Source organism: Gopherus evgoodei, chromosome 4, assembly GCF_007399415.2.
Source record: "Gopherus evgoodei ecotype Sinaloan lineage chromosome 4, rGopEvg1_v1.p, whole genome shotgun sequence".
NCBI lineage: Eukaryota > Metazoa > Chordata > Testudines > Testudinidae > Gopherus > Gopherus evgoodei.
The window spans coordinates 6,984,818-7,007,433 of record NC_044325.1 but is presented as its reverse complement, the minus strand read 5'-3'; the positions used below and the strand labels follow the sequence as shown (position 1 = coordinate 7,007,433).

At 43.9% G+C, this 22,616-nt stretch overlaps 2 protein-coding genes across 2 annotated transcripts in view; one reads left to right on the top strand and one right to left on the bottom strand.

Annotated features, from left to right (window-relative positions):
• Positions 1-629: 629 nt before the first annotated feature.
• On the top strand, positions 630-22,470 carry DNAAF2 (dynein axonemal assembly factor 2). The gene is made up of 3 exons (XM_030562797.1): positions 630-2,977; positions 13,615-13,761; positions 19,561-22,470. Exons 1-3 carry the CDS (start codon positions 1,229-1,231, stop codon positions 20,125-20,127), a joined length of 2,463 nt encoding a protein of 820 aa, XP_030418657.1. The 5' UTR covers positions 630-1,228; the 3' UTR covers positions 20,128-22,470.
• LRR1 (leucine rich repeat protein 1) overlaps positions 3,656-22,616 on the bottom strand; it is a 49,976-nt gene continuing 31,015 nt past the window's right edge. Inside the window, exon 5 of the mRNA XM_030562803.1 lies at positions 3,656-3,684. Coding sequence (XP_030418663.1) covers positions 3,671-3,684 — 14 coding nt within the window. The 3' untranslated portion in view covers positions 3,656-3,670. The remainder of the gene's footprint in view (positions 3,685-22,616) is intronic.

The window sequence follows — 22,616 nt, the reverse complement described above, 5'->3', positions numbered from 1 at the left end:
TCTGAAAAAATCTCTTCTGTTCTAATTTTAGTAAGTACCAGGAAAAAGGCGAGTTTAGTCTTTTGATTGTTTTCTGTATTTGCAAATGTGTATTTTGCTGGAAGTATTTTAAATTGTATTTTGCTGGGGGGAGGCTTCTCTCTAGTGTCTATAAGCTGAAAAACCCTGTAAAATTTACCATCTAAATTACAGACACAACTTTTTACTTTTTTTCCTTTCTTTTTATTAAAAGTTTTTATTTTTAAGACCTGATTGATATATTTTTTTCCCCTTGTTGAGGCTCAAGGGAACTGAGTCTGTACTCACCAGGGAATTGGTGGGAGAGAGAGAAGGGAGGGGGGAAAGGTGGAATCCCTTTGTTTTAGATTCATGGAGCCTGAATCTGTATTACCTCCTGGGGAGGGGGAAAGAGGAGGGGGCAAGGTGCACTCCTCTGTTTTTAGATTCAAGGAGTTGAATCATAGTGATCTTCCAGGATAACTCAGGGAGGGAAAGCCTGGGAGAGGCAACCGTGGGGGAAAGGGTTTACTTTCCTTATGTAAGATTCTGGGAAGGTTTTGGGGGGACCAGAGTGTACCAAGCACTGCAAGTCCTGGTTGGTGGCAGCACTACAAGATCTAAGATGGTAATTAAGCTTAGAGGGATTCATGCTGGTACCCCATCTTTTGGATGCTAAGGTTCAGAGTGGGGGATTTATATCATAGCACCATCCTTACATGTTTTTAAGGCCCTGCTTGACAAAGCCCTGGCTGGGATGATTTAGTTGGTGTTGGTCCTGCTCTGAGCAGGGGGTTGGACTAGATGACCTCCTGAGGTCCCTTCCAACCCTGATATTCTATGAAATCATTCAGGTCTTTAACTGCTACAAGCAGGGCCCCAGCTTTAGATAGGAAGGTGAGAGCCACAGTAGGCAGCCAATGAATGAGTCCTGCCACTGCCCTGAGTGGGGGATCGAAGCAGTGAGTAAAAATTAGGCAGCATCTCCCCCAAGCGATGCCCTGGCTGCACCTCTGCCTGGCTGGGGGCAGGTGGCCTGTGCCAGGCAGCCGTGGGCCTGCTGAGGGGGCGCCCCACGGTCTCGGGGTGGAATAGAACCCAGGCACCCGCCTGGCGGCAGGGCGCCCCCTAGAGGCGGGAGCAGGCAGAGCAGCGGGCCCGCCATTTTGTTTGGCGCTGTTTCCAGGGAGACCAGCGAGGCTCCGGCCGGGGCGAGCGGCCAGCAGCGGCGATGGCGGCCGCGGGGCGCTCCGGCCTGGAGGAGCTGCAGCTCACGGCCGAGGAGGTGGAGCGGCTGAAGGGCGCCTTCCGCGACGAGCGGTTCCGGGCGCTGCTGGCGGAGTACGCGGCGGAGCTGGCCGACCCGGAGCAGCGGCGGCGGTACGAGGAGGAGGTGACGGCGCTGGAGCGGGAGCGCGGGGTGGAGGTGCGCTTCGTGCACCCGGCGCCGGGCTACGTGCTGCGGACCAGCCAGGGGGGCGCCCAGCGCTGCTACCTCAACGTCTGCAGCAGCCCGCTGCTGGGCCGGCCGCAGGCCCGCGCCGAGCCCCGCGGCCACCGCTGGGCCCTGCCCTACAGCCTGGCCCCCGGCCGCGAGGAGCTGGGCCGCGCCGGCCGCCGGCGCCTGGTCTACGACGTGGTCTTCCACCCGGAGACGCTGCGCCTGGCCGGCCGCAGCGCCCGCTTCCGGCGCATGGTGAGCGACACGGCGCTGGAGGCGGTGCAGAGCCGCTTCGGGGTGCAGCTGGACCGGGCCAACGCCGTCCCGCTGCGGGGCACCGCCTACAAGGGGGTCCCGCAGGCCTCCGTCATCCGCACTCCGCTGCCAGGGGGCGCCTCGCCGCCGGCCGAGCAGCCCGACTCCCCGCTGCCCCCCTTCCCTTCCCCCTACTCCTACCCCGCCAGCAGCGCCCAGCAGCAGCAGCCGCCGGCCCCCGCCGCGCCGCCCGGCCCCCAGGGGGGTGCGGGGGCTCGGCCGCCGTCCCCCACCACGCCCCGCTGGAGCCTGCGGCACCGCTCGTACGTGGACCTGCAGGACTATCGCTGCTGCCGGGACTCGGCGCCCAGCCCGGTGCCCCGGGAGCTGGTGGTGACCATCGAGCTGCCGCTGCTGAGCTCCGCCGGCCAGGCCGCCTTGGAGATCCGGGGGCGGGAGCTGCGCCTGGACTCGCAGCGGCCCGCCTACCGCCTCCGCCTCCGCCTGCCCTACGCGGTGGACGAGAACCGCGGCCAGGCCACCTTCAACAAGGCCAAGCGGCAGCTGCTGGTCACGCTGCCCGTCCTGCCCCCGGCCCCTGCAGAGCCCAGCGGAACGAGCCCGGAGGAGCCCGAGGCCGGCCTTGCTACGGGCCAGGAGCAGCGGGAAGAGGCAGGCCCGGCAGCCGGGGAGGAGGAGATCGAGCTGCCTCCAACTGAGCAAGCGTGTGCGCCAGGCGGTAGCGGCCGGGCCCCCAGCAGCCTGACTCCTCCCGGGAGGCCGGTGTGCCCCGGCAGCATGGATCTTACCTCGTGCACCGCCACCAGCAGCGAGGCGGATCCTCCCCTGGCACCCAGTCACGGCACAGATCTTCCCACCTGTCCCAGCAACAGCCTGTGCCCTGCCGTGCCCACCGAGTGCCTTAGCCGCAGCGGCTTCCGAGAGCTTCCTGCGGCCCCCAGCATCTTGGCCGCTCCGGTTTGTCCCCGCTTCCAGTGCTCCCAAGACGAAGACTCTCTGACCCTGCTCTTGCAGGTGCCAAACATCCAGCCAGACAGTTTGAAGGGGGAAGTCGGCACAAATCACTATAGAGTCGGTTTCTGTTCCAAGGACGCTGCTTCCTACTCCTTCCTCTTACAGTTTCCTCTTGAAAACAAGCTGACTCCCCCAGAGACTGGTATTAATGTCTCCCCCAACAACGCTGTAATAGGACTAGCCAAATCTCCTGAGAGTGCTGGACTTTGGGGGAAGATGTACTTCGGTGTGAACAGCAACACTCTGCAGGTAAATTACCTTTTAAAATGACATATCCAATATATAATGCTCCTGAAATAATCTTAAATTTAGATATGCTTTGTGGAAGGTCATAACTTAATCTGTTTGTTTGTTTGTTTATTTATTTTAAAGATTGGCTCAGGGAATAGTTAATGGAATAGAAAGATTTTCACTTCTAGGCCACTAGTTCAGGTTTAAACCAGGTGGGTAGTGCCTCCAAGTCCATGACCATCTGACATTGTTCAGTGGACTATGTAAATTGAACCACTACATTTGATGGCTCTATTATGATTCTTGGTGGGCAGCTGTCCACATGGCTTAAGAAGCTCAGTAAGGCCCAGCATTGAATGGGGTGGAGTGAAAACTTCTCTTGCTCTGAGGTGGTCCCTCTAATTAACTAAGACCTCGTCTATACTGGGGTGGGGGGTTGATCTAAGTTACGTGACTTCAGCTACGTGAATAACATAGCTGAAGTCGATGTACTTAGATCTACTTACTACGGTGTCTTCACTGTGGTAAGTCAACCGCTGGCGCTTCCCTGTCGACTCTGCCTATCTATGCCTCTCGTTCCGGTGAAGTACTGGAGTCAACTGGAGAGCACTTGTTGCGATAAATCAACCCTCATCTTTAGATGCGATAAATCAACCCCTGATGGATTGATGGCTCTGGAGGTAAGTGTAGATGTGCTCTAAGGATGAATCTTTATACCAATGGACCTGAAAAAGCAAAGAGAAGTTTGCAGCAGAGACTTCACAACCAGGAACGGAAAACTGAGCTAGACGAGCGAGATCCGGGAAAGGTAACCCGGGATCCCTGAAGGCACTGACCAAAATCCAAGGAATGCTCAAAAGTGAGGTGGACTCTGACGGAGAGAACTGCCTACACATTTATGATATTTCAACAGCCCTGCATATCCCTAGTGCTGAGTAAAGTGAAGCTGGGTAGGCAGAACTGTGTGAGGAGGGAAGCTTGGTCTAACGTACCTGTTTTGTGATTAAATAATTGTCTCTAATTTCTAGGGCTGTAAAGCTATCATATTCCACAAGCACTAAATTCACATGAAAAGTAGCATATGTATGTGCACGCACATACAATTATTTTGAAATGAAAGTGTGTGAATACAGTATACACCAGTGGTTCTGAACCAAGGGTACTGCGAGGTCTTCAGGGGGTACATCAATTCATGTAGATATTTGCTTCATTTTACAACAGGCTACATAAAAAGACCTGGTGAAGTCAGAACAAACTAAAATTTTATACAGGCAATAACTAGTTTATACTGTCCTATATACTATACACTGAAATGTAAGTACAATATTTATATTCCAATTGATTTTATTTTATAATTGTATAGTAAAAATGAGAGCAATTTTTCAGTAATAGGGTACTGTGACACTTTTCTATTTTTGTCTGATTTTGTAAGCAAGTAGTTTTTAAGTGAGGTGAAATGGGGGGCGGGGCGTACTCAAGACAAATCAGACTCCTCAAAGGGATACAGTAGTCTGGAAAGGTTGAGAGTCACTGGTATACACATCCGAGTTCAAGATAGCATATACCGCTATAACTACTGAAAGAAGACTGCTAAAACAAGCATATTAACATAAAAAGCAGCTTTAAATTTAAAAAAGTCATTGATTGCCATCTTGAATTAGAGCTCCTGTAATGTCCTGTGAGCTATCTAGATGTGATTGCTCACTTAATTTTTTCCTTATTCCCTGGGCCATGGACATTCCACATGACTTTTTCTCAGTAGTCATCTGGAAATGTCTATCTCCAACATATGGAAATACTCAAAACTGTTTTTCTTCAATAGTGAAGAACATTCACAGGGATTTCCATGATAAAGAACTGGACTTCCCTGCACATGGAGCACTTAAAACAAACTTTCCATGTATAAGGACCTAAGAAAATGGAATCCTGGACTAATTATTCAAGTCTGGAATTTTGGGTTCAACTTCACTGTGTTCTAGAACCATGAAATCCTTTACCACTTGGAACTCACATTGTGAGATCCCCATTTTTAAAGCTGACTGGTATCTTCAGTATATTCGCTGGGCTGAGGGCCTGGAGTATGGAAAATTTCTTGCCAAAATCTGAGGATTGCAAAATATTGTATGACCCTTTCAGGAATTCTGGGACTTCTTAATTTTTTTTTTTTTTTTACTCAGTAGGTAGAGACAAGGTTTTGAAATTTGACTTCTAATTTTGCATGTCTACATGAAAGCCACCTTATATCACTGTGGGAGAAGTTGCTGGTGAAAGGAGTGGGTGAGAGAGAGTATTGTGGGACGTGAGTGGGATTAAAAAAATATTCCCCCACAGGGCTCTGATTTAAGGTCCTGACCTGACCCTCAAGGCCTCTCCAAAATCCCCTCTCAGGCTGTTTGCCTAGATTTACCTAACAGCAGATCCAGATCTCTCCCACTGTTACTTATATTCCAGTCTACATCTCCTGTGTTCACACTGGATGGATTATGTTCTCCAGAATGTTGTGGTCCTAGGCTGAACCAGGAACAGGGCTATAGGTAAATCCTGACTCCCCTCTTAAAGGGGTAGCTTGCCTCTTGGCATTAGCCTATAGAATGAAATACTTAATTCTTAACAGAACTAGAAATCAGGTTTGATCTTGTTGGGTGAATCAAGAATATATTCTGCCTTCAATAATGTTTAAACTATATTCAGAAATGGGAAGCAGATTCAGAGAGGCAGTTAATTTAGGCAGATCAGCCACCTGCAGCTTTTGGGGCAAAAGTGCCTTATTTCGTTTAATTAGAGAAATGTTGGTTAAAGTACTAACTGAAATATATTTAACTTCCTCCAGTTTAAGAGTAAGAAACATCAGGTATTCTTCAGAGTGCTGGGGAGGCTATGCTCATAGAGGTATATACTTTTATCATTGGCGGTTGTGCTCTAAAATCATCATCTTTGGGGGGAAAGTTACTGAATACTTAAAATCCTAAAGCCTGACCTCCCTTTAGACATTGGCTTTAGGTTTATTCCATAATATGCTAGGAATAAGATTACACAGGGAATTGTGCTCGCTCTCTCTTTTGTGGTCTATATATAGTATCACCCGTAAATGCAATAATCCCCTTACTCTTAAATCTTTGATTGGGCCCAATGTTTATGGGATGTGGTGGTGCTGGAAAAAAATATTTAACTTTTTCCAAAGAGAGTGTAGTAATGAAAAAAATATCTGGTACTTTTTCATCACTGAAGGACACAATCCTCTGTACCAAAAACTCAAGGTCAAACAAACTTGAATATGATGTGTGTTGGGACTTTAACTCATGAGCTGTGGTCACAAGAATGTCCACTTTATGACTGTTCTTATTTAAGATTATAACTTACCATACTGGGAAGTGACTCAAACTTGGGCCTGTGGACTAGTTACAGAGATACATACCCTATTTTCTCAGTAATGTTAGACATGCTGTGTTAGTTCATGGTTAGATCTTATAGTAGATGATAATGACAAGTTTTATTGTTTGTGAGAAGTTACTTAAGGCATATGGCTGAAAGAACATTGTGCAGGGATAGGAGAGCTCTCTTAGACCTTTGTATCAACAATGACATGCCTGTGGAGTACATTTTACATCTGTGTGCAGCCAAGTATACCAGAAGGATTGTGGAGTGACTGTTATCCTACACAGCTGGACCTCCTCATGAATTGACAGTTTAAGGGTATGTCTACACTTAGAGTTTTTGCGCTGTAAGTTTCACCGGTGATAGAGAACTGGTGAAAATAAAACATCGGTTTGTGTACTCATCCAATTCCTCAGGCATCGGAGAGCGTTTACAGTACCAGCACTTCCATCGCAGATGAGAGCGGCACTGTAGGGCAGCTATCGCACAGTGCAGCTCTCTCAGTAGGTCTTGTAGGAAGAGGGGGTGAGGGGAAGGCGTTCTGAGTCCCTTCTCAGTGTCCTATGCGGCCCTGCTTCATGTCTCAGGAGCCCCACTACTTTCTTGTTTCTTCTATGGCATTTTTTTGTTTTTTAAACCTCCTGCTCTCGGGCTGCTTTCTCCACCACATTTACAAACAAAGGGAAAGAGAGCTTCAGACTTCCCATGGCTTACAGACATCCGGACACCCGTGTGTCAGAGCAGTGGAGATGCTGGCCAGAGTGGTTGCTTTTGGAACTGTGGGATATCCTCCGGAGGCTTAAAGGTGTTTACACTGCTAGAACAAGTCTTCGCTTTCACATGTAGGCGTGCGCAGCACATTTCATTAGGATGTGTACCCAGGGAGCCCTGCCCTGCCCCCATCCAATCCCTCCTACTTCCTGCTCCCTGACTGCCCCCCTCATAACACCCAACCCCTTGCTCCTTGTCCCCTGACTACGCCCTCCTGGAAACCCTGCTCCTAACTGCCCCCCAGGACCCTACCCCCTATCTAAGCCTCCCGGCTTCTAGTCCCCTGACTGCCCCCCGGGACTCTAGCCCATACCTGTCCCCTGACTTTTATCCACATCCCTGTCCCCAGCCAGACCTCTGGGACTCCCATGCCTATCCAACCACTCCCCACCCTCTGACAGGACCCCCAGAACTCCCGACCCATCCAACCCTCCCCCCGCTCCCTGCCTGCCCCAACCCCTCTCCACACCCCTGCCTCCTGACAACCCCCCCCAGCTCCTTGTCCCCTGACTGCCCTGACCCCTGTCTGCCCCCTGACAGACCCTGAGACTCCCATGTCCCATCCAACCCCCCCCGCTCTCTGACTGCCCCCTCCAGAGACCCCCCGCGCCTAACCACCCCCCTGGGATCCCACCCCCTATCCAACCCACCCTGCTCCCTGTCCCCTGACTGCCCCCACCCCTTATCCAACCCCCGCCCAACCCCCTTACTATGAGGCTTCTAGCAGCATCTTCTGCTTGGCGCAGAGCCAGACACACTGTCCCATGGGAGTGGGCAGCCCCACCCCCCAGAATGCGGTGCACCCGGTGGCATGGCCCCAGATGCGCGGGGAGCGTGTCTGGCTCCCCGCGGAGCCAAACACTGCCCCACGAGAACGTGCAGCCCCGGCACCCAGAGTGCTGTGCACGCGGCAGCATGGCTCCTGGGGAAGGGGGGAGGTGGGGGAGGGGCCGGTGGCTTGCTGTGCTCATCTGGGCACTCTGGCCTGGGAGTGCAGACCCCATGGCTTGCCACACCAGGAGAATGGGGCCATTTTCCCATCCCTGTATTAGGGTGTGCCTGGGCACGCCCAGCACATGCACGCCTATGTTTTCATAGCAGTGCAAAAAGAACAGTGGTAAGAGCTGTATGTCTCTCGTGAAGGTGGTTTTCTTTCTGCGGTGGAACTTTTGAGTTTCATCACAAAAAGTCATTAACAAGTGTAGACGCTCCCACAGTTTTAGTGCAAAAAAGGGACTTTTTATGCTTTAAATTGTAAGTGTAGACATACCCTAAGATAAAGCAAGCATTTTTTCCTTGCTCCTCATATGCTTTGTCATAAACAGATGGTTAAGGGTTAATGCCTCTTTTACCTGTAAAGGGTTAAAAAGTTCACCTAGCCTACCTAACACCTGACCAGAGAAACCAATGGGGGAACAAGATGTTTGAAAAGGAAGGAGGGAAGTTTTTCCTTTGTTTAGAGTTTCAGTTTCAGCTGGAGTGAAAAAGATCAAGGAACCAGCCTCTTATCAGAGTAGTAAGTTTTAGAAAGGAATAAATAGGTTTATGTTTGTTTATTTGTAACCTGTTGTATGCAATTAGAGGTAGAATCAAATTGAGTATTTGGGAATTTTTTTGTGTAACTAAATTTGTGCCCAGGGGAACATTCTCTGTGTTTTGAATCTGTTGTCCGTGAGAGTAGCTGGTATGCTAATCTCTCCCAGAGGGTTTTCTTTTACCTTTCTTTTCTTTAATTGATTTTTTTCCCTTGTTTTAAGATCCAAGGGGATTGGATCTGTGTTCACCAGGGAATTGGTGAAGTCCCTCAAAACTGCCCAGGGAAAAAAGTAGCGCTTGGGGGATGGTGGCAGCGATACCATATTTAAGCTGGTAATTACGCTTAGAAGTGTCCATGCAGGTCCCCACATCTGTACCCTAAAGTTCAGAATGAGGAAGGAACCTTGAGATGCTTATATTAGTTCTGCATATATTAATGCCTCCTTGTTGTAAGTCTGACTGGCCCCTTTGTAATAAAGTAATCAATTCTGTATATAATACTGTAACAGCTGTAACTTCTACCTAGTATTATCGTAAGCACATGCGTGGATGTGTACTTCAGAAATGTTGTATTTTCTAACATCTAAACTCCTATCTGTTTTGGTGATAAGGCACGTTGTAGGGAAAATCCTATTTTGTTAAAGGTAAACGTCCTCCACAGTTGTCTGTCACAGAGGTGTTGACAAGAGAGGCTGTGGGAACTTTTTATATAGTCTGTCATTTAAATGCTTTAAAAGGAACCCTCAAGGCTGAAAGTCCCTAAAAGTAGCCAATCTGACAATCTCTTTAAAAATATCTTTTTTTATTTTATTTTTTTTATTTATTTTTTTTAGTTTTAAGTGTCAGAAGAAATGTTTGTTATCAACCTTTCCAAAATCAGGGCTGCGTTATGGATACAAGTGTGGTAATCCATTATATATGAACCCACAGGGCTGTGTTCTGAAGTGCAGGGTTCATGTATATTTAAAGCCCTTTCCAACTTCCAAGAACAAAGCTGTCCATGAGAGCTGAGGGGATGGCACGGTGCGCCCAGAAAAACTGCTTCCCTGCAAACCAAAACAAAGCTAGTGGATCTTACTGTTTTTATTTATGAAAGTAGTGGTAGCCTATCTTCAGTGCTGGACAAAACGTCTATTATTTCAAAGCAATTTTGAATGTGACTACAAGTCTTCCTTGAAAATTTTGTCTTTGTCGATATAGTTGTTTGCAGTTTTTGTAGAGTACTGAGGCCATGGCTACACTTACAGTTCTGCAGCGCTGGTAGGTACAGCTGTGTTCGTACAGCTGTGTAGGGCCAGCGCTGCAGTGTGGCCACACTGACAGCTACCAGCGCTGAACTGTGGGCACATTTGCAGCGCTGTTGGGAGTGGTGCATTGTGGGCAGCTATCCCAGCATTCAAGTGGCTGCAACCTGCTTTTCAAAAGAGGGGTGTGGGGTGGAATGTGACAGGGAGCGTGGAGGAGACAGAGAGAGTGGATTTTTGGAGCTGACACTGTTCTCAGCTCCCTGCCTTGCAAGTTGTAAGGACTGGAAGATACACAGTGCCTACCTTCAATCATTTTAAAAGTTTTGACCTTTCCCCCACCTGTCTCTTATTCACTAAATGCTAATTATGCACTCCTAAATAGCCGTCAGACCACATAAAAGTTGCTCAACATTACCCCTCCCCCCTCTCTCCTTAAGCAAACAGCTTTGAACATTCCAAAGCAATTCTCCTGCTTTCGCTGGCTCGCTCGCTGGAGCACAGAGCAGCTGTGTTTGTTTTTTAGCAAGTAGCTACGGGGAGATGGGGAGATCGGAGTTCAGCCATTCTTCTGGTTTGTTGTGGACAGAATTCTGGGATACCTCCTTATACCCCGGAGGCCAATAAAAGCGCTGGTGGTGTCCACACTTGCTGACCAGCGCTGCATCACCAGCGCTGGAATCGCTACACCCGAGGCAGACCAGGTGTACAGCCAGCGCTGCAACCAGGGAGTTGCAGTGCTGGCTGTGCTTTGCAAGTGTGGCCACATCCTGAGTTGCAGTGCTGTAACCCCCTCACCAGCGCTGCAACTCTCCAGTGTAGCCAAGCCCTCACTTTCCTGTCTAAAAAAAAAGTTAACCTAGTCCTAATCACAGTATATTACTTATTACAAGAGGATGCTAGAAACTAACTTTCAAGATTACTCCTGTGAATGTTTTATTTTGGAGTCAATTAATTCTGTACTGAAGATTTCGAGACACTTAGCAAAATTTTTGGCAGGTCACTCAAGGGGGAAAAAAGATAACTTCATTGCTTGCTTGGTTTTGAAGTAATCTCTTCCCTAAACTACATTACAAATAATAATAGGTTTCCATCTCATATAAAGCAAACTGAATAACCATTAATTGTTAAGTGCATTATGGGACTGGACTAGATGACCTCTCGAGGTCCCTTCCAGTCCTGTGATCCAGTGCTCATATTAAAAAGAACAGGAGTACTTGTGGCATCTTAGAGACTAACAAATTTATCTGAGCATAAGCTTTCATGGGCCAAAACCCACTTCATCGGCTGCATAGAATGGAACACACAATATATTTATACATAGAGAGAACATGAAAAGGTGGGAGTAGCCATACCAACTGTAAGAGGCCAATCAATTGAGTGCTCATATTGTATGTGATCAAGAGGAGACTTCAACAGAAACCATAGATGTCTACAGTTTGTTCCTCAGCAAGAACAATCAACAGAGCAAACTCTACAGATGGCAGATGCAGTACAAGATGACAACGGCTCAAGGATTCCAGACAGCCAGTCATTGTAACTAATGGCCAACCAAATGACCAAGTTGTTATGCAGCCAGGTCATGTAATTGGAAAACCAGTACCATTCAGAGACACTTAACAGATAAAGACAGCGTAATAGCATAAATTCTGTAAATGGTAGGAATGTAGAACTTAAAAGGGGGAGATGTAACAGAATGCTCAAGTTTATTATATTGTTCTGCCACTAGGTGGCACTGTGTGAAATACCATCTTTATGCTGTCAGTCATCGCAGACAAAGCATTAAAGGATCTTATGATACACACTAGATGTGTTTGGCTCGCTGAGAAGCAAGCTGGGAAGTTAGTCCATGTCTGGTACAGGAGCATGACAGAGATATCAATGGCTAAGCCCTTTCTACAAAACATAATCACCATTACTACCATTGGTGGTGGATGCTGCTAGTGTAAACAAAGCCCCTACTGTATTCCCTTCATGAATAACCTCTCTCCACCCTCCCTATCTGTCCTGCTGTCTGTGTACATTTCTTGGATTGTAAACTCTTTGGGCAGAAAATGGGTTTAATTCAATACTTTGTAAATTGGCAGTATATACATGATCTCCAAAGTTCTATTTAATGTTGTATGACTATGGAACTGTTTCATGCTCCCAATTATAGCTTCTTTTAACAATCAAAATTATATCTTTGAGAGCCCAGACACAATTGGATGTGAGAGCTGAAAATATTCAAAATTGCCTAGTTGCATCTAAGATCAACAGGACTTCCTTGATGGCTGGACTTTTCTGGTATTCTAGCTCTTATTAGGTTGATGAAATGAGGGATTTAAGTGTGTATATGAAACCAATTCAAGTAATTGAGAATCTTGGAAAAAGGGGTTTAATCTTTTTCCAACTACACTGCTACCTCGATATAGCACCACCCGATATAACATGAATTTGGATATAACGCGGTAAAGCAGCACTCCTGGGGAGTGGGGATGTGGACTCCGGCAGATCAAAGTAAGTTCAGTATAACACGGTTTCACCTATAATGCGGTAAGATTTTTTGGCTCCCAAGGACAGTATTTCGAGGTAGAGGTGTATTTTACATAATGGAAGGATTTATTGTTAAATAGAAAAACAGATGAACAAATCTATAAAGTATTATTGTCTTTATTAAACAACAAGATATTCCTGGCTGTATTTTTGGACCATTAATATCCACAGCTGGTTTGAGTCATAAGATGAGTAGCAACATGTTTCACAGTGCACCTGAATCACATATGAATAGCCCTAAAAATATACCCTAGAGTATCTTATTTAACTGTAAACTGCATTTCATTCCAATCCACTTGTATTTATTCATACCTGAATGAAGATCTAAAGAGACAAGTTTGTTACACAGATCTGAAATAGATATTGTCATATGTATATTTCATACTCTCCATTCTAGAAGGCATCAAGTATCAGAGGGGTAGTAGTGTTAGTCTGGATCTGTAAAAGCAGCAAAGAATCCTGTGGCACCTTATAGACTAACATGTTTTGGAGCATGAGCTTTTGTGGGTGAATACCGACGAAGTGGGTATTCACCCACGTAAGCTCATGCTCCAAAACGTCTGTTAGTCAATAAGGTGCCACAGGATTCTTTGCCACTCTAGAAGGCCTAATCTTGAAATCTGATGACTAAAATGAGCTGTACTTACAAACTAATTAGATGTTTAAAGAACGAGTAGTACTTGTGGCACCTTAGAGACTAACAAATTTATTTGGGCATAAGCTTTTGTGGGCTAAACCCCACTTCATCAGATGGTAATTAAGCAAACCCACAGATCCAGAACTTTTTAAAATCAAATATCAAAAGAGAAGGGAGGGCGATTGAAATAATTTTTTCACTGTAATTGTTCCTCAAATGGAAACTTAAAACAAACACATTACATGTAGAAAATATGCCTCCCTTTAAACCATTGCCTTTTATGTGAGGCAGGCCCATATTTTGTACATAAATCATTTAAACCATTCTCTTCGTGTTCATCTCACTTCTTCTGAATGTCTTATTGAGAATTTATTTATCCAGAGATTTAAACAGATATTGTTTTCACAAGTAGTGTGGGTGTCCCAGCTGCATATTCAGAATCAGAATTTGATATGTATCTATATATTTAGTGGGTTGCTGGGTACAAAACACCGACACATAATCTGAAAAGAACATGTAAACATGTAACTTCATTTTTTTTTGGTTTTTGCCTTTAGGAAAGGTTGTTTGTCAGTGAAGAAAATGTTGATGAATTTCTGGGCAATGTTTTGTGCCCTTCATTCCTCAAACAGACAACACTGGAAAGCCAACCATTAATTGAAGTACTTGATGTTACTGAGGTCAAAAGTCAAATCAGATTAAAGGTAAGGATCTGCTTAGCAATGGTACGTGGCACTTCTATACTTTAACAAGAATAGAGTGTGAAACCTCCCTCAAATGGAGTCATTCCTGCTTTGTTTGGGTACTGTTGAAAATCATGTATAGGAAGTGATGTTTGCAAGTGTAAACATCTGTTTTTGGAAAGGCCAATTTACTTTAAACTCCATTTAATTTAAATTGAATGGTGAAGTGGAACTACCTACAGTTCTGGCTTAGCAACAGTTTTATTGGGATGACAGTGATACATTGTGTTGTCTCATGTATAAATACTTATATAATAAATCCCTCATTCATATTTAAAACAAAATAGTCACCAATTTATATCTCAGTAGTATTCAGGGGATACAGACCCAGAAAGCGCTTCCAGTTCACAGCCAGTTAGCTGTGCTGGAGTCTGCACTCTCCAGACAAACCAGGGGTAGGGACTTCATTGGAACAGAACCAGTCTGAGGCTTGTCTACACTGCAGAGTTCTAGTGGCAAAACAGCAAAAGCATACACACAACAGTGCCACTTTTGGTGACAAAACTTTTCCATTTTTTGGTGACAAAATAAAACCACCTCAATGAGAGACATAAAGGCTTTTTGCACAAATGTTTTGTCAACAAAGTGCCAGTGTAGATGCTGCCATTCATTATGTTGACGTAACTGGCCTCCCCCAGTATCACACAAAGCCTGCTGTGACCGCTCAGCTCACTGTTTTGAACTTGGCTGCCCTGCAGGCATGCACCTCTCCTATCATAACCTAGTCCCAGATTTGGACCTTAGCGTCCAAAATATGGGGGTTAGCATGAAAACCTCCAAGCTTAGTTACCAGCTTGGACCTGGTAAAGCTGCCACCACCCAAAAAATTAGAGTGTTTTGGGGCACTCTGGTCCCCCCAAAAACCTTCCCTGGGGACCCCAAGACCCAAATCCCTTGAGTCTCACAACAAAGGGAAATAAACCTTTTCCCTTCCCCCCTCCAGGTGTTCCTGGAGAGATACACAGAAGCAAACTCCGTGAATCTAAACAGAGGGAGTCCACCCTCTCTATTTCCAGTCCTGGAAACACAAGCACTTCCCTCTTCACCCAGAGGGAATGCAAAGTCAGGCTAGTAAATCTAACACACACAGATTTCCCCCTGACTTCTTCCTCCCACCAGTTCCCTGGTGAGCTGCAGACTCAATTCCCTGGAGTTCCCCACTAAAGAAAACTCCAACAGGTCTTAAAAGAAAGCTTTATATAAAAAGAAAGAAAAATACATAAAAATGGTCTCTCTGTATTAAGGTGACAAATACAGGGTCAATTGCTTAAAAGAAATATGAATAAACAGCCTTATTCAAAAAGAATACAATTCAAAGCACTCCAGCAACTACACACATGTAAATACAAAAAAACCAAACCTATCTTTGTACTCACAACTTGGAAACAAGATTAGAAAGCAGGAAATAGAAAAATCTTTCCCATAGCCGAGAGGGAGACAGGCAGAAGACCAAGAACAAAGGACTCACACCCAGATTTGAAAAAGTCTTGTTTCCTGATTGGTCCTCTGGTCAGGTGTTTCAGGTTACTTCTTTCCAGATATAAGAGACATTAACCCTTAGCTATCTGTTTATGACACCTCCCCTTTCAAAACTCCAGGAGCTTTGACATTTCCTCATCCTGGAGAGAGCACCCAGCTGCTGAGGATGCCGCTTCCAGTAGCTGAGGAGGCTGTGGAAAAACTCAAGGGAATTGCAAAACTGCAGGCAGGCGGAGTAGGCTGCTGCTGTGGGGGAGCGAGAGAAACTGCTGTGGATTGGTTGCTCAGGCTGCTGTCAGACATTTCCCCAACACACACACTGTGTCCCCCACCCCCGCAACAAACACACATTACTCTCCCACCTTCCCCCCACATACGCTTCAATCTACTAGAATGCCCACAACAATGGGATTGAGAAACCTGCATCATGTGACACTGTATTTACCCCATGAGGCATTGAAAACCCCTCCCAAAGCACCATGTGACCAGTTGCACGGTGGGATAGCTACCCACCGTGCACTACTCTTTGTTGATGCAAGAGCTGCTAGTGTGGATGGGTTCTTCCAACACAAGGAGCATAGTGCAACAATGGTTAATTAAAGTGCTTTAATTCAAGTGGCATAATTTCTGTTGATAAAACTCTGCAGTGTAGACAAGGCCTGACTCTCCAACTCTTCTTTAAGGATGTGCTCAATATGAATAAGTGAAGAGTCCATGTCCCTCCATATACACAATTTTGAATAAAGTTTTGGAGCCCTGTGGATGTAGTATACAGTACTCCACTGGTTCTCAGCCAATAGCTAGATGAGTTGATGTACCCCTTGGCCTGGGGGTACACAAAGGTTTTCCAGGGTACATCAACTCATCTAGATGTTTGTCTAGTTTTACAACAGTCTACATAAAAAGCGCTAATGAAGTCAGTACAAACTAAAATTTCGTACGACTTGTTTATACTTTTCTATATACTATACACTGAAATGTAAGTACAATATTTGTATTCCAATTTATTTATTTTCTAGTTATATGGCAAAAATGAGAAAGTAAGCAATTGTTCAGTACTAGTGTGCTGGGATGCTTTTTTGTATTTTTATGTCTGATTTTGTAAGCACGTAGTTTTTAAGTGAGATGAAACTTCAGGGTACTCAAGATAAATGAGACTCCTGGAAAGTGTAGAGTAGTCTGGAAAGGTTGAGAGCCACTGGCATACTACACTGGTTTAGGTACCTCTGAATTTAAAATCTTTCATGCTGATGGATGCAGCTCAAGACAGAAGCCCACAAGGCCCAAAATTTGTACCTTAGAATGTGGAGGTCACAGACGGGAGGCTTAGGGAGAGGACAGAAAACTTGTTGTTTTGGGGATTGTAATGAGGAAGGACTATGCTGAGATGGGCAGGGAGAGGTCACAGTAAAGAGGAGCACGGGACTGTCAGGAAGGTAGAGGGTACCTTGGAAAGTTTGTCTGGATAACAATCCCAACTTTTTCTATTTATTTGACCTGAGCTAAATCTTTGAATCTTGTGAATTTTCCCTGTGAATTAGGGCATTCTTGTGTGAGTCCAGGGTTCTCTTCTACACAAGAGTAATGAGACAGAGGATTAACATGGGACTAGGAGGCAGGATTTTATGAATTCTAATCTCACTACTGCCATTCATGTGGTGTCAACTAACCGACTCTCCTCCCTCCGTTTTCCCATTAGTTCAAAGGACATATAATGCAGCTTACCGCTGAGGGGTATAGTAAGCTTAAGCATTATCTCCTTTTATGAAACACAAAACTGAGGCACATAGGATAAGTAACTTGCCAGAAGTCTTACAAAAAATACATGGCAGTGTCAGGCAACTCTTCTTGCTCCTAGTCTCCTGCCTTAACCAGAAATCTATCCTTTCTGCCCCCTTCATTGTCTGAATACACAGAGATAAAGCCACACTTTTATAAACAAAAAAAAAAAAATTATATCTTAACCCTTCACAATAACTGAACAAGTTTGGAAAAAGCTTTCCCTGCTTTTTCAGTTTAACTTCGTCCATAGTAACTTTCACTGGTTCCTATCTCTAGTGACCATTTCCTCTTGTTTGTATGAAATTGTCAGAGTAATAGAGAGCACAACATTCTTAAGATAGGAAAATGTGATGGTAAAACTACCAAAGCTGATGGGGATTTGGGCAGGTGTAGCACCTGAAACTTAACTCCTTTTTAAACACATTAAACAGACTCTGTTGACTTGAAATTTAAGTTCCATCTACAACTGTTTGCTGCAGCTCTAGCCAACACTTAAATGCTAATCCAGAAACCAAAGTTCAGAAGTGGAATTTGGACTTTGATACTAACGGAGCTGAGTAAAGAACTTACTTCAGGGCTAGTTGCTCCACTGTTACTTCAATGAAGTCTTCTGGCAATTGATTATGGTTAAACTATCCATTAGACTGAGAATTTTTCCAAGTTTCACTTTGCATCACACTGTGGTGTTACCTCATATGCATTTACATATTTTTGCATCATTCCAGATTAGCTGTTAAATGTTTTGTCCCTCACTTTTGTAATTTATTCAATATTTAGCCCTAGTTTAAGATGCATGTTTTGTGCAGATCTCAAAATAAGATATAGCCTTTTGCATATTTAGTTTTGTTTGTACTTAACAATGGAGATGCTCCACAGCGGTGCAGTGGGCCTAAATTCTGTGGCAAGGGTCCCTGATTAATGACACTGAATTATGTGTTGCCTTGGCATTTGTGGCAGCTTCAAGTAATGTCAATAAGGTTTTAGTTAAATAAATAATCACTGCAGTAATCCCGTAACCTGCTATTAATTACAACAATTTGGTTTTATATTTTTTCAATTTTACTCCATCTTTAGTTTTCAGCGAGCTGCAGAGTTGTGAAGTTCTAACATATCACTGCATTTCTAGTCTGAGTGCATTGTAGAAGTCTTTGGAGGAAAGCTGGGGATTTTGGACACTGAATAAACCAGGGGTTCTCAAACTGCACTGTGACCCCCTTCTGACAAGAAAAATGACTACATGGCCCCAGGATGGGGGAGCAAAGCCTGAGCTTGCCAGGCCCCACTGCTGCAGGCAGGGGGGCCGAAGCCAAAGCCCGAGCCCTGCCATTGTGGGAGGTGGAGTGCAAAGCCTGAGTGAGCACCACCACACCAGGCAGGGGGGCCAAAGCCCAAGGGCTACAGCCCCATGTGAGGGGCCTGTAATCTGAGCCCCACCACCCAGGGCTGAAGCCCTCGGGCCAGGCTTCAGCTCCAGCTCTGGGCCTCAGCAAATCTAACGCCAGCCCTGGCGACCCCATTAAAATGTGGTCCTGACCCTGTTTGAGAACCACTGGGATAAACGGATTTGGCTTTTGGCACCGAGAAGGTGAAGGAGAGAGGGAAGGCAGCCTGGGGTGTTGATACCCAAGAGGTGGGTGACACTTTTGTCACTGGTAAGGGAATGAATCTTCTCTTACTTTCTTGTTGACAGAGTGACAGTAACTCATTTGGGGTGTGGGGAGTTGACTAGAAGAGGTTTGGAAGGGTAACGAATCTTGAAATTGCTAGTTCCCGGAACTAGGCAACTGCCTTTGACACCATTGAGCCACTCCACCGCAGCCAGACACACACTATTTACTAACAATTGATACACATTATGTAAAAAGCTTCTGCTGAAATAACCAACAGCAAAAAAGTGAATGTTGATCTATCATATTCAGTCATCTGGTTTCAGAGTGCTCACCTTAGTGAGATGAATAAGAACAGTTACTTCTCTGACATTGTTTTATGCGCACACGAGACAACACTGCATTAGTTAAACTTTCCACATGTGACGGACATAGTTTTCACAACTCTACAGGCTAGGAGCATTTCCTCCAACGAAAGTTTATATTCTGGGGCCAATTTTGCAGCCGTGAATTTGTGGAAAATGCAAGGCTGTGCGCATAACCCAACTGTGATCATTTGCTCTTTCTTCCACTATTAACTGTTGTATATCATTACCAACTGGCAGCTGTCCAGCAACTCTTTCCACAGCAGAGTAAAACCTTATGGTGAGAAACAATCTGTAATACACTCCCACGTGCATTTTGATTACAATATTGGGAAACCCTCAGCACAAGTCTGATTTAGCTTTCTGAAAGCACAGACTAACACAGATTGTAGATCTCATAGAAATAAATGCATTCTGAGTTATTCAGTATCCAGGCCTCCCCCTGATAACACACACAAATGCTCAGTCTGCATTAAGTGTTAAGGTATCAAAGTACAATTAATTACCTGTGTTATTTTTCTCAACAGTCACAGGAGGTTAAACAGTGTGAACTTGGTGAAAAAGAACTAACAGTTAATTCAGGAAGAGATCAAGTTGAAAAAGAGAATAGAAACGGCTCCAAAACAAATATAGAAGCCAACCATATTGCAGCTGACACAGCTGGAGAACATAGTATGGAAACTGACATGACTGCTGGATCTCTTACAACTGATAAAACAATAGGAGTAGTAGATTGTAGTTCAGGCCATTATTTGCAGCTTGAACCTATTGACACTAGTTTAGCAATTTCTGGGAAATCTCAGATAAATGAACCACAGATAGAATTTGCTTTCACAGCAGGCGAAAGTGCCACGTCCTCAGACTGTGAAAAGCAAGAATTACTTCATTTGGAAGAGCAGGCAAAAATAAGAAAGGATGAAGAGGTCATGTCTTCAGAGCCAGCAGAAGAGAACAAACATCCTTTGAACTGTAGACCAGTTTCTCCAATTGTAAAGGAAATTAATATGCAAGATGGAAGTGTGCAAATTGTTAGAGATCACACAACACACTGTGCATTAATTTTTCAAAATTCTTTGTTGTATGAGTTGGATTAAGTTATGTCAGGATTTTAATTATAATGGTCAGTTTATCATCTGTAGTTCAGGCTTCTGGGTTTTTTGGCATTTAAATCATTGCATAGAAACCAGAAATCTGAACCTGAGTCTGACAGCTTCTGTAAGAGGAACCGATTTGTTTTGTTTTGTTTACAAGTCAACTTTTGTTGATTTTGATTTTTTACGTTTTAAACTTTCTTTAAAATAAAAGTATTTTCAAAAGAAATGTTAAATTGAGTAGAAATTAAAACATATAAACAGCACCAGTGGATTACTTTCCCTTCAAGAACTTGGACTCGGATCTTGATTAGTTGGGTAATCTCTAATGTATTGAAGTTTTTTTATATGTTTGTGTATGTACTGTGTTTTTGTAATGCTTCTCTCCAGATCTGGTGTCTTTGTTCAATCTAATGACAAGCAATACCCATCATTTGAAGTAAATATTTGCCAGTACTCATTCTGTGGATTGTAAGGTTAGACTGCTAGTGATTTTTGGCAAATAGAATTTTTCATTCCAGGGAGAAGCCCTTTTTAATTAGTCTCCTTAAAATAAATGTTTATACTGCTATCTTATCCTCCTACTTTCCTTCAGATATACAGTATCCAAATACACCAATGCAACCATGTTTAACTAATTTGTTTCTTTTTTGTCTAGTGTATTAAAACCTGCATTTTCCAACATCTCTGCATTTATTCATGTCTTCTAGTATGGAGTCAATTTGTCTAAATTATTCTTACCACTCAAAATAAATTTCTGGGGTTTAAATATGCTGCCTGTTGGGACTGCATGGCAGTGGAAGAGCAACAATAAGCAAGCAGACTTCTAAGCTTTGATATTAAACTTTCAGATCCCTTTTCTGTCACTTTCCAAAAAACAACAAAAACCAGTTCCTTTACAAACTGTCGTACATGCTGAAGAAAATGTACTTCTGAACAAACTTAGGTTAAATTTGATTTACAGTTCAAATCTCCCATAAAATTAGGTTGCTTACATAGCTGTGCCAACCACAAGTACTGAATTTTATTGCTTGTGACAACTCTAAAATGTATATACTGTACTGTGTTGGTTCCAGGATATTAGAGAGACAAGGTGGATAAGGTAGTAACCTTTATTGGACCAACTTCCTGTTGGGGGGAGAGACTTACGACGAAGAGCTCTGCATAAGCAGGAACGTGTCTGTCTCTCTCCAACAGGAAGTTGATTCAGTAAAAGAAACCACCTCACCCATCTTCTCTAACTCTAAAATTTGACAATTAAATTACCCAGAACAATTTGTTTTGGCACACATTGTTTTTTTAAAAAGTAATAAACATCCACATATTGAGATGGCTTCATAACAGTTGTTTCCTCTCCAGTGAATACATTTAAGCAATTTATTCACATCCCATAAAGGAAAGAAAATTAACAGAGTTATGTTGAAAGTTGTCTTATCTATCAGCACACAAGCAGTTTCATTGAGCAATAATTATTTTTAGACAGGAACAAAAGGCCATTGACCCTCTATTATCTTAATACAAGTGCAGTAGAGTTTTCTTCAGCCTTAATGTAACAAATTTATCCAATCACTTTTTTTATTAATGTCTGTAAGCCATCTAGCTACATGGACGTACTTTTAGAATTCCTGTCACCCAATTTTTTCAAGCTTGGTATGTATTTGCTATGGTTTATGGGGACTAGCTGATGTTTAGAGAGTGACTGCATTCCAGCTGTCACGTACATTCCCACTCTGTACTTTGTCTAGGTCGTTCAGTGAAATCTGTTTCAAGGCTATTCCACAAAACTTCTTTAACTAGTATTGATAAATTTGTAATACTTCAATGGTAAGTGACATTTAAAAAATGCATCACTACAGTAAGAAGAGCCATATTTCACTTTAACAAATGGCATTATTTTGTATTGTTTCTGGCTTTCAGTTCCAGTTCAACATATGTTTTCATTAAACAGTATGTTTGTTCTTTTTATATGGCTGACTAATTTGAAGGCTAAGTGTTGTGATTACTTTCTTTCAAATGAGGTAATAGTGTTTCTCTATTTTAACTCCATTACTGATTTTTTTTTTAAACGACATTGAATAGGTAATGACATTTGGTGTGTTTTTAAACCCTCTTTGCATTAGAAAAAAATGAATTTTGTCATAGCAAGAAAGATTTAAACTAAACTAATGTTTTTTTTTCAGAATCAAGGACTTTCATGGTATTACAAATTTGAATTTTATTTTGGCAGAACTGAAAGTATATTTCTACATTAAACTGAGCAATGATTTGTCCCTTTTCATATAATCAAATACATAGCAAATAAGAGAACGCTCTTGCAGATATGCACCAAATCTCAAGCAAGCCTAATAAAATAGTACAAGCTTGTGAAATGCTGAATGATTTTACTTTAATGTCACTGAATTTAAACAATAAGAACATTATTTAAAACAGTACAGGGCTGCTGGACTGAACTGACTGGAGTTCAGTCAAGCTTATTCCATTCCACCTTACTC

Excerpts from the sequence above, each read along its gene's own strand:
- DNAAF2 (XM_030562797.1), top strand. The coding sequence starts at position 1,229 with ATGGCGGCCGCGGGGCGCTCCGGCCTGGAGGAGCTGCAGCTCACGGCC. Across the intron at positions 2,978-13,614 it reads TGAACAGCAACACTCTGCAG|GAAAGGTTGTTTGTCAGTGA; the intron begins GTAAATTACCTT and ends TTTTGCCTTTAG. Across the intron at positions 13,762-19,560 it reads AAAGTCAAATCAGATTAAAG|TCACAGGAGGTTAAACAGTG; the intron begins GTAAGGATCTGC and ends TTTTCTCAACAG.